At 35.1% G+C, this 12,581-nt stretch overlaps 1 protein-coding gene and 1 pseudogene across 1 annotated transcript in view; both read left to right on the top strand.

Annotated features, from left to right (window-relative positions):
* The window catches only part of ADAMTS19 (ADAM metallopeptidase with thrombospondin type 1 motif 19), a 272,346-nt gene that overhangs the window by 118,729 nt on the left and 141,036 nt on the right, over positions 1 to 12,581 (top strand). Inside the window, exon 8 of the mRNA XM_049787377.1 lies at positions 722 to 827. Within this exon, the coding sequence (XP_049643334.1) occupies positions 722 to 827 (106 nt within the window). The remainder of the gene's footprint in view (positions 1 to 721; positions 828 to 12,581) is intronic.
* LOC126028965 (uncharacterized) lies at positions 10,404 to 10,521 on the top strand (annotated as a pseudogene).

Genomic DNA, 12,581 nt, shown 5'->3' with positions numbered 1-12,581 from the left:
GGTTCGAATCCTGGCATCCCATATGGTCCCCCATTCCTGCCAGGAGCGATTTCTGAGCATATAGCCAGGAGTAAACCCTGAGTGGAGCCAGGTGTGGTCCAAAAATATTATTTAGTAAGCCTTTTTATATTTAAATAATAAAATAATTTTCTCTGGGGCCGGAGCAGTGGTGCAAGTGTTAAGGTGTCTGCCTTGCAAACACTAGTCTAGGACGGATGGTTGTTTGATCCCTTGTTGTCCCATATGGTCCTCCAAGCCAGGAGCAATTTCTGAGTGCATAGCCAGAAGTAACTCCCTGAGTGTCACCGAGTGTAGCCGAAAAACAACAACAACAACAAAATAAAATAGTAATTTTCTCTAAGACATAAAATTGCCAGGTAGGAACAATTTGAGTGACATTCAAATGAATGGCTCAGTTTAATACTTACATATTTGAGTAGAAAAAACTATCAATTTTTATTTATTCTAATGAAACCTACAATAAGCATTTAAATTTGGGACAGTATATCTGAGAATGCTAAGAACTTATTCCTGATTTTGTGCCTCAGGATCACTCCTGGTGGGGCAGACTGACCCATATATATGGGGTGCTGGGATTAAACCTAGGTTGACTATGTGTAAGGTAAGGTATGTGGTAAAGCAGCTGGCTGTACTATCTCTCCAGCCCCAAGTATTTAAATTTTAATTCTGGTATATAATGATTGATGTTTGTGTCTTCTAGGTATAGCTTATTTGAGTGGGATGTGTAGTGAAAAAAGAAAATGTATTATTGCTGAAGACAATGGCCTGAATCTTGCATTCACAATTGCTCATGAAATGGGTCACAAGTAAGTAACATTCTGGTATTTATAACTCATTAGCATATAACTATCACTTGCATTGTTAAGTTTAGTATATGCGTTTTGATTTTTAACTTATATTTAATTACTTAAAAAGTAACAAAACAGGGCCTGGAGAGATAACATGGAGGTAAGGTGTTTGCCTTTCATGCAGGAGGTCATCAGTTCCAATTCCGGTGTCCCATATGGTCCCCCGTGCCTGCCAGGAGCAATTTCTGAGCATGGAGCCAGGAATAACCCCTGAGCGCTGCCGGGTGTGACCCAAAAAAAAAAAAGTAACAAAACAATAAGATGTAAAAGATCATCTAAAAGTTAAGATCATCTCAATACTATAACATCTCTTATATTTTGACTCAGATCATATTGCATTATTATAATGTACATCAGAATAATCATCACAAAGCACATGCTTGGTTTCACTACTAATTTCCATGTAATATAAATGTTTCATTTTTGGAAATAATAGTGCTATGAATTATTAAAATGTTCAAATAAAACACTTGTATATATGACTGAAACTATTTCCAACTTATAATAGTACTTATGTTTGTTATTACCATACATATAAATGGAATTATCCTTTATGATTGAGAATAATGTACTTGATAGGGGCAGAGTAATAGTACAGTGGTTAAGGCCTTGTTTGCATCAACTCCCGTTTGAAATCTCATATGTATGTAAGCACTGCCAGGAGTGATCCCCAAGAAAAGCCAGATGTGGCTCCCCTCAAAAAATTTGAAATATAATTATAGCAAATACACAACATATATATATTTCATATATGTGTATTTCACTGAATGGTGCATCCAGTTTACATATTCTGTGTCTGTACTAGATATAGTTTAGTAAAGCTAAGGTTGTACTGATATTTACTTACTGGAAGAAAGCTTAGAGGAGACCATTTACATAGGACATAACACTATTTCAGTGAAAACTAACACTTTTATTTAAGTAAACTCAATTTTAGAAATAATTTTGAATTTTATGGAAATATTAATAATTAAATAACTCCATAAACCAATCCACAGAAGCCCCTGATTAGGGACTTATTCACAGTTTGATCCTGGTTGATGGTATTGGAGGACCATGTGGTATTAGAGGTCTGATCAAACTGGGCGTTGCCACATGTTTAAAAAAGATTTTTGTAACCCATATATTATCTCTCTAGCCCTCCAAATAGGATTGTTTTGTTTCTAGGAGGTGATTTGTACTTTCTTATTACTGTAATAACATTAGTTTATATAAAGTATACATTTTGTAGGTATAGTTTTACTCTTAAAGTATATAATACTACATTATAACCATCACTGAAATACCAATCTCTCTCCGTTCCTGTCTATTGAATCGTCTCCCCATTCCTTCTCATTCCTCCCCTCTTCTCCCCTGCCTAATCCCATCAGTTCTCTGGCCTTATACCCCAGGTTCGTTGTTTTTTTTCTGTTATCTTACTTTGAATCTTAGTTTCCCACATATAAATAAATATATCCAGTGTCTATCTCCTTCTGATTTAATAACTGATTTTAATGTCCTTTCTCCCTTGCAAGTTTTTGGTGTTAAGTGTTTTAGAATAAAGGAGATTTTAATTTTTTTAAAGATAAATAGATGATAAAATAAACATTCTTTTTAAATATTTTTATTTAAACACCATGGTTACAAGGTCGTTCATAATACATTTTTTCACAGATAAAGTTTCTCATGGTTGAATTGATCATACGATGTATATATATGTACATACAATGTACATACAACCTTCATCAGTGCACATTTCTTACTACCAATGTTAACAGTTTCCCTCTCACCTTCCCTGATGCCTTCTTCCCTCCCACCCTCTCTTGCCTGCCTCTGAGGCAGGGATTTTACTTCTCTCTCTCTGTGTCTCTCTGTCTCTCTCTGTCTCTCTCTCTCTCTCTCACTCTCTCTTTCTCATTCGTCTCTGTCTCCCCTTCTTTTCTATTGTGACATTGTAGTTTGTACTATTGCAATAGAAGGGGTGTAATGATTATCTTATTCATATTAAACCTTTACTTTAATTACACTTTTCTACTCTTTGTGACAAGTTATCCCATGGGAATGTCCTCCCGATTTTCATCTTTATTGTCTTTGGATTAAAATAAAGATTCCTTAGAGAAAGTGTACAGAGCAATAGCCTCCTGTAATCCTGTCCCTGGAGATAGGATAAGGAATCTGCATTCTAATAATGCTTTCACAAATTAAAGATATTTCTGTTTATCTATACCAGGAAAATAACGTTTGAATGAAAATAGCTGAGACACAAAAATTGTTAAAATTTAAGTACAATCATTCAGAAAATTATTCTCAATTATGCATCTATTATCAATTATCTCCTTTAGCTGTGCATTTTTATTTGATTTAGAAACAGTCTGAGTATGGGGCCGGAGAGATTGCATGTAGGTAAGGCGTTTACCATTCATGCAGAAGGTCATCGGTTCGAATCCTGGCGTCCCATATGGTCCCCCGTGCCTGCCAGGAGCAATTTCTGAGCACGGAGCCAGGAAAAACCCCTGAGCACTGCCGGGAGTGATCCAAAAACCACAAAAACAAAACAAAACAAAACAAAAAAACCAGTCTGAGTATATTTTTCATAAACCACACATAAGAGGAATCATAGAAAATTCTATTAAAAAAGTAATTTTAAGGATAAAAAATATAGTATAAGGATTTAGACTTTTTTTTTTTTAACTTTGCATACAACTTACCCTGATTCAATATATGGTCCAACCCCAGCAATTTGGCCTCCATGCACAGCAAGCCTGGTTGTAGTGGTCCTGAATACCAAGAGGCAAGTACTACTGGGTGTGGCCACTGGTTTTAAAAGATGTAAATTATGTATGTTTTATCTCTGTTATAGTATAAAACATAAGATGAACACTAAGGAAAGAATCTGATCTCGGGGCCCAGAGAGATAGCACAGCAGCGTTTGCCTTGCAAGCAGCCGATCCAGGACCAAAGGTGGTTGGTTCGAATCCCGGTGTCCCATATGGTTCCCCATGCCTGCCAGGAGCTATTTCTGAGCAGACAGCCAGGAGTAACCCCTGAGCACCGCTGGGTGTGGCCCCCCCAAAAAAGAATCTGATCTCAACCCAAGTTATTTTTATTCACTCGCTAAGACTTTTTTTCTTTTTCTTTTCTTTTTTTTGGGGGGGTGTCACACTCGGCAGCGCTCAGGGGTTACTCCTAGCTTCACACGCTCAGAAATCGCTCCTGGCAGGCTCGGGGGACCATATGGGATGCCTGGATTCGAATCAATGACCTTCTGCATGAAAGGCAAATGCCTTACCTCCATACTATGTCTCCGGTCCCAAAAGACTTTTTTTTTTCTAAAATCTACAACTACTTAAATGGAAAACTAATTGAGATAATTGTAAAGAAAGATCACTTCAGCCTTATGTAGTAGAAACATTGTTTTGTGACCAGGAATTTAGGTTGTAATGGCTAATATAGTAGTAAAATATTATTTTACTTGACTTTTATAGAGTTTTACCCAAAATCAATAGAGCTGTGCCAGAGGGACATGTAATGTGTGAAGAATTAGGGCCAGAACATGTGAACTACTTAGCTGCTAAAAATTCTTTTCGGTAAGCAGTATTTGTCATAAAAGTAGATATGAATATTTTTTATTCTAGAGAGTAAGAGACTAGCATGAGAATATTATGTCTTTATAAGAATAAACAGGACAGTTACTCTAAATAATATCATTATCATCCACTGTAAGCAAAAAGCTCATTGAAATAAAATATAGGGGATAGATATATTAAAAGATGCTCCTGAAAGGAAATAGGGATTAGGACATAAAGCTACCCACATAATGGAAGAAGCTACTCACCCAATACTCATCAGATAAGGGGTTAATATTAATACATACAAGGTACTGACAGAACTTAACAAGAAATATATACCTAAGCCCAACAAAAAATGGGAAGAGGAAATGAACAGAGACTTCCTCAAAGAAGAAATAAAGATGGCCAAAAGTCACATTAAAATTCTCCACATCGCTAATCATCAGGGAGATGCAAATTAAAACATCAATGAGGTACCATCGCAAGCCACAGAGTCTGGCACACATCCAAAAAACAAGAACAATCAGTGCTGGCAAGGATGTGGGGAAAAAGGAACTTTCATTCACTGCTGGTGGGAATGCTGTTTAGTCCAGTCTTTATTGAAATCAATATAAATATTCCACAAAAAAATCTAGAAATTGCACTCCCATATGATCTAGCCATACCACTCCTAGGGATAGATCCTCGAAACACAAAAACACAATACAAAAATTCTATCTTCATGCCTATATTCATTGCAGCACATTTACAATAGACAGAATCTGAAAACAATTCAGATGCCTGACAACAGATAAGTGGCTAAAGAAATTGTGGTGCATATACAGAATGGAATACTATGCAGCCATCTGGAAAAATAAAGTCATGAAATTTTCCCATACATGATGGATATTGAAACTATTATGCTGAGTAAAATGAGTCAGAGGAGAGAGTTAGACATAGAATAGTCTCATTCTTCTGTAGGATATAAGAAAAATAAAAGACAGCATGGTAATAATACCCATAGATATTAGAGATAAACACCAAAAAGACTAGCCCATTATGTGATGTTTACCACAAAGACTGGTGACTGCAGTTAGAGAAATAACTACATTAACAATTATCATGGCAATGGATGAAGTAAGATAAATAGAATGCTTCTGTTGAAGACAAGCAGATGGTGGAAGAGGCGGGATATGGGGTGCATTGGGGTGGGAAGGTTGCACTGGTGAAGGTGTACTTTTTATGACTGAAATCCAACTCTAAAAATGTTTGTAATCATGGCACTTAAATATATTATTATAATTAAAGTAGATGTTCATATGTGTAAATAGGGATATATATATATATATATATATAATATATATATATATATATATATATATATATATATATATATATATATATATATATTGGTTTTTGGGTCACACCCAGCAGTGTTCAGGGGTTACTCTTGACTGTCTGCTCAGAAATAGCTCCTGGCAGGCACGGGGGACCATATGGGACACCGGGATTCGAACCAACCATCTTTGGTCCTGGATCGGCTGCTTGCAAGGCAAACGCCGCTATGCTATTTCTCCGGGCCCAGTAGGGATAATTTTTATGAATATTAAGTATATATAAATTTTATGTGAATGCATATGTAGTTCAATGTAGTATTTAATAACCTATATTTAGAAATATATAGAGACTTAGAGGTATACAATTATAATTACTAACTTATCTAAAGCTATTTCAGAGAAAAACTTCTTTTGAACTTCCTTCTTTTTTTTTCTACTTTCTTGTTACAACTTTTAATATATTTCCTAAATTGGAAGATAATGAATCAAATTATTCCACAATACACAATTTGAGAAGGCAGACTTATTCCACTTAAAACAATTCCATCAAATGACCTCTGTAATCACAGACAAATACTTTTGTAATGAAATGGCTCTAAAGTAACTTGAGGTGAGTTATTAGGTTTATTGTCTTAAACTTACTTGAAGAAATGCACAGAGCACCAATGAATATAGCTGGGAAAAAATCAGTATGGTCACCAAGTAACATGAATGTACTCTGGGGAATGAAATTCTGAGTAATTGAAAAGAACAAAAACTTCTTTCTTTTGCTATTTAAGTAGTAAACATAAAAAATCTCAACAAAATATACTGAATTTTTACCTTAGAAATTATCCTTTTAAAAAAATATATGTATAATTGCATGCAAAAGTGCGTGAGAATCTGTAGCAAGAATGGAAGAAAATATGACTATTATTAAGTTTAGTATTCTCTTTAAAAACTTTCTCTTTTGGGGCTGGAGTGATAGCATAGTGGTAGGGTTTTTGCCTTCAAAAGGAATGACCCTGTTTTGACCCCATATGGTCCCTTGAGTCTGCCATGAGTGATTTTTGAATACAGAACCAGGATTAGCCCTTGATTGCTGCCAGATATGGCCCTAAAATAACAACAACCTTTATCTTTCTGAACAATACATGAGGATAGTGTTTGTTTTTCTTGAAATATATAGTTTAAAACATTGAATTTTATTGCTTTTGAATGTTTTCTTACTCATTAACTAAAAATGGGCTCTTCATTAATTTACTGCGAAAGCAACACTTTATTTTATTTTGTATAAAAAGATTAAATTTTTATATCTTTATTTAAGCACTATGATTACAAACATGTTTGTGGTTGGGTTTCAGTTGTAAAAAAAAAGAACAAATCAGTTGCTGATCCCAGCTGTGCAGTATTTGGAGCATTACCTTCAATAAACCTGAAATCTTTTGAGCTGTCACTCAATTCCCAACTTCATTATTCTTTTCAATTTAAAAATTTTTATGGATTTAATAGGACTTACTTATTTCACAAGGTATACATTTTCTCTATATTTTATAAACATATATGGTCTTATGAAACAGTTTCAAGAAATTTTACTTTTGACCCAAGCTTTAATGTATATCAGTATGGTAACTGGAGTTAAAGTAGCTTGTTTGGGAAGAATGTTCCAAGATGACCCACAGGTCCTATGATTGTAGCAATCAAAAAACTCAGTAAACCTTTTTTTTTTTACTCATAACTGTATTTTATTACTTGAAAGGACAGAGATTACAATCAGCAGGGGTGCTAAGTGCAGGTTCCCAGCAATACCTTCCCATTGCTCTCTTCCCCCTAATAATTATAGTAAACAATTTTGTAACCAGAGAATAATTTTGTAACCTGAACCTTGGTCTCCAGAGTTTTTCCTGGAGTCTGATTAGGTAGACATAACTAGCACTTCTTGGCACACCTTTTCAGGCTCTCCCGCTATGGAGATCAAGCTGCCCACAGCACACCACCATAAATTATCTGTTCACACAAACAGTCTCTCCCCACCAGTAAATGTTCTTATCAGGCAGGGTATCTGAGGTTACCTCCCAGAAGCCAGTCTAAGAACAAACCATTCTTTGAAATGTAAGGGCCAGAGGCCACCCAAACTTGCAGAGTTAACTCTTCATTTGACTTACTTTTTTTAGTGTTATATACTAGCCTAATAAAATCTAAGCGTAAAATCTTTTAATATTACAAAAAAATAATTGAAATTTATATCTTCCCCAAAGAATATTCAAAAAAGCTTGTGTAAGAATAAGCTCTACTTCAAATAATATGATCTGTCATTAAATTTGAGTGACATTTAGTTTTTCTAAAAGTTTAGGCTTAAATTTGATGTAATTATCTAAAATTGTAGCTTCTTTTTGATTTTTTCAAGTGTGTCAGTGGGACTATTGGTAAATTATAAAAATAGACTGTCAACATATTTTTGAATTTTCAAAATTTCATCTTTATCAGGTATGATGGAAGCTTTTTCAATATAAAAATATCTTATTAATTGACATTCAAATATATTCAAGATTCTAAGTTCACAGTATCTGGAATTAAGTATAGCTATCACCACATTAAAAGCAGAAACTGAAATTAATAGGGTCACCAAAATCTTTTAATGATGATTTTTAATAGCATAATCCTAGACATATTTCTGTGACTTTTCTAAATTTGGAGCTCAAATGAGTAATAAAATTGTGCCCTGGCTTACCACTTTGAGCTTCAGCTCACATACAGAGAGAAGAAAGGCAATAATATTATTTTAGAGATAATGATTGCCAAAAGCTCACACAAATCAAGTAGTTGTTGAAAGCCAAGCCTGTTCAAATCTAAAGTCCATGTTATTCATTTCTATGCTGTTCTTGAAATATTGAAGATGACTTCTAGCTAACTTAGTTTTAGGTTTTTAACTCAGCTTATTTCTGGGTTGCCTCTATTCAGCCATACCTCATGTTTCATTTACTGTCATTCTCAGCACGGGTCCCACTTTTCCCCTTTTTTATTTAAAGCAATGCAATTTACAAAGTTATTTATAGTTAAGTTGTAAACATATAATGTTTTACTACCATGTTGTATCAAATATTAATTATAAAGTCCTAGTTGTCCAGGAGTTTGGAGGATGGATGGATGAATGAGACCTTTCTAGGTCTCGCCTGGTGCCTGCAGCCCTTTTGGCCTGGAAGGTTTGTAGATATCAAGGTAATGGTGAGGAAATGACCCACAGCAGACAGATGAAGTTAGGAGCTTTATTAAGGCTCTAACCACCATGTGCATATCTCACATGGCTTCTAAGCTAAACCACCTCTCTACATCGGCCCAACCTGTCTCTCTTCACTACCTGCTACTTCGCTCTCCTCTCCCCCTGAGGCAACCCCCTTGTTACCAACCACATACCTCTCCCATCCAGGTAACATTGACAGGAAATTGGGGAAGGGTGTTAAGTAACAGTCCTTCTACCCAGCTTTTTAAAAAAGTTCCTTCTTCCAGTGGAGATGGATTTCACAGACTTTATGCTCCAAAAGAAAATGAACCATGCCTATTTTTGATTATCATGGGATTCCTAATATATTTGCTAGTGCTTATTATGTATTTAGTATTGTAAAATAATTGAATATTTTGTTTTTAATTTTCGTGAAGTTAAATGTTCAGGAGGGGCGGGAGGAGATTCACAGCATCCCTTACCTACAAACTACAGTTCTGGTTCAATGAGAGGACCCAAGAATTCGGTGCCTCTTAGGATCTGTGGTGTTGGAGATTAATTATGGCCATAGAGAAGCTCAGGGTTTCACCCTGTGATGCTCCAGGGAATTATGATATGCCAGGGATTGAACTGGGGTTGTCTATGTTTAAAGCATTACATCTTAGTTCCTGTATTCTTTCTCCAGTCCTTGGAATATTTTAATAAAGTACTTTCTTGGGACTAGCATGATAGTACAGAGGGGAGGGTGCTTGCCCTGCAGGTGTTCAGCCCAGAATGAATCCTTGACACCCCTTATAGTCTCTTGAGTCCACCATAAGTGCAGAACCAGAGCACTGCCTGGACAATGCCATGTGTGGCCCAAAAACCCACAAAAAAAGCACTTTCTTAATGGAAAAATTTAATACAGAGAATATCCATTAAAATTTGTTAGAGAAAATATAGGAGGTATTTAATTGTTTAACATTCTGGCATTTGGAATGTTAGTAAATTATCATATAAAGTTATGTTATGATGATAATACAAGTTTTCATATTGTTCTGGAAATAACTGTTTTTAGTAGGAGACCACACTCTGTGTTTTTCAGGAATCTCTTCTATGGAAATTGGGGAACTGTAACATGCCAGGGATTGAATCTGGGCCTACTGCATGCAATGTATATGTTCTCATTCATTGAGTTATCTCTCTGGTCTCAAAATGCTTTTTTTTTTCAATTGCTTTGTTTTAGTTTTAGGGTCACATATGGCATTGCTCAGAGCTTACTCTCGTTTCTATGCTCGGAGATAAGTCCAAATGGTACTTGGGGAATAATATGCAATACTGGAAATCAAATTGGGGTCAACAGCATGCAAGGCAAGCACCTTCCCTTCTTTATTAGGTTTCCAATCTCCTGGTTTTTATTGTTGTTTTTAATATATCCAGGACCACATAAAGTGAGATTTTATTCCACTATGCTCTTTAAGAAATAATTCACGTCTATGGCCATACCACCCTGAACACACCCGATCTCGTCTAATCTCGGAACTAAGCAGGATCGGGCCTGGTTAGTACTTGGATGGGAGACCACCTGGGAATAACGGGTGCTGTAGGCTTAAATAAAATTTAAAAAAAAGAAATAACCCATCACATCCTAGAATTGGTCACTCTTGACATTTACCTATCACAGCAAATGGAAGCTTTGACCTTCTATTTAAATGGAATTTCATGATCTTCTATTCCAAGACCATGCAGTTATCCTTGAGTAATCTCTTTTTCTGTACATTCATTCATCACCAGTTGACAATTATTTTATATGTGGAAACTTACTACTTCTTAATAATGCTACCACTTAATTTTTATCTGCTACCACTGTGAACAAAGTTATGATCATATTTTATTTATATTATTATAGGAACCTTTTAAAGATCATCATTTCTATTGTTTTCCTTCTCTAGTCTATTCTCAACTCGATTCAGGCAGATTTTTTTTAAATAAAGTCAATTTCTTGGAGCCAGAGCAGTGGCGTAAGCTGTAAGGCACCTTGCATGCACTAGCCTAGGAAGGACCGTGGTTGGATCCCCCAGCATCCCATATGGTCTCCCAAGCCAGGAGTGATTTCTGAGCACATAGCCAGGAGTAACCCCTGAGCATCACTGTGTGTGGCCAAAATCAAATGAAAAATTAATTTCTTTTACTATTTGTTCAAAAGCTTACATGAGTTCTCCATTTCACTAGTAAAATACCCAACCCACACAGTGACATGGGACTCTGTCTAGCCTTCTCTGCTGCATACCAGTCTCTGCTAACAAAATTCTGGATGTATCTATGTCTCTTATCAGTGACGCTACCACATGAAGCAAACAAAGATCTCATGCTTGCTTTTCATTCTAGATGGCATGTTTTCCAAATGATGGTCTTCATTCTTTTTAAGGTCTCTATTCAATTAACTTCTTCAATGAGCCCTTGCTAATAGCATGTTTAAAATATGTCTACATAAACACATCTCAGCTGATTTTCCTATGCCTCTCAATATTATCTATAAAAACTTTGAAAATTCTGACTCTTCTGTCTAGAATTCTTTTTCTGCATCTATATAACAAATCGCTTTTCCTTAGTTCAATGTCCTAATCCAGTACTAGAATTAGGTACTGGCATACCTGGAAAATAGTAAATACTCAGAAATCTATCAAGTGAAGATAAATGTTTCTGAAGCCATCGAATAGGAAACCTCACGAACTCTATAGAAGAGCTCAAAAAAATTCAGTGAGAGTGAATACAGTCTTCTTGATTATTTTCATTTTAAAATCCAACATTAAAATTGAAGTTAAGGTTTAAAATGAAAAGAGTTGAGGAGACATTGGGATCTCTTATTCTCTATATAAATAATAAAAATTCCCTAAAAAGGATTTTTACAAATTATATAACCAAGGTGAAGAATAAGAATGAGAAATTTTCATATACTAGACAGAAAAAAATCTTTTTTTCTCTCTTCCAGACAACAAAGTCTTGATATTTAATGAAGCAACCTTATGGTTTCATACATTTTGGTAGATGAAAGCCAATGCTTACTACCCTTCCCTTATTATCTGGAAATAAGTAAAGACTGTCCAGTCTATTAAAACATACATTATTCCTACAAAGCATGGCACTATGTTGCTTAATTCTGTATCTACCTATACATATGCCTCAGAAATTAATATGTAGATGTATATTTCTGTTCACAGTACAAGTAAGGTAGATAAGTAGTGACAAAATTAATTTACAAGAATACTTCTGAAAAACTCCTAGATAAAAGAAGCAATCAAGAAAACTAGAATATTCTCAAATTTAAATAATAATAACTAATGTGTTTAGCAATTAGTTTATCACAGTTAAAGCTATACATACATGCAAATGAGTACTCTTTATACACACCTAAAATTAAATAATAATATTGACATTTCAAGTAGTTGGAAATAAGTCATATTTTCTCTAACACAAAATCCCTTACTAAGGTTAGAAATGTCTCTATTGGCAGATAGCAATATACCTAAACAAGACATATTTCTAGGGATACAGAGACTGCAACTCAAATTTTTGTCCTGCCAGCTCCTTGCAGAAAGTGCTTTAGGAAATGTGTCCGTTGTAATTATCATCATCTCTAAACTATGGATAATTTTTCCTTTCAAGGTTT

This window comes from Suncus etruscus, chromosome 14 (assembly GCF_024139225.1).
Source record: "Suncus etruscus isolate mSunEtr1 chromosome 14, mSunEtr1.pri.cur, whole genome shotgun sequence".
NCBI lineage: Eukaryota > Metazoa > Chordata > Mammalia > Eulipotyphla > Soricidae > Suncus > Suncus etruscus.
The sequence above is the reverse complement of the archived record's forward strand: the minus strand, read 5'-3'. Positions and strand labels throughout refer to the sequence as shown.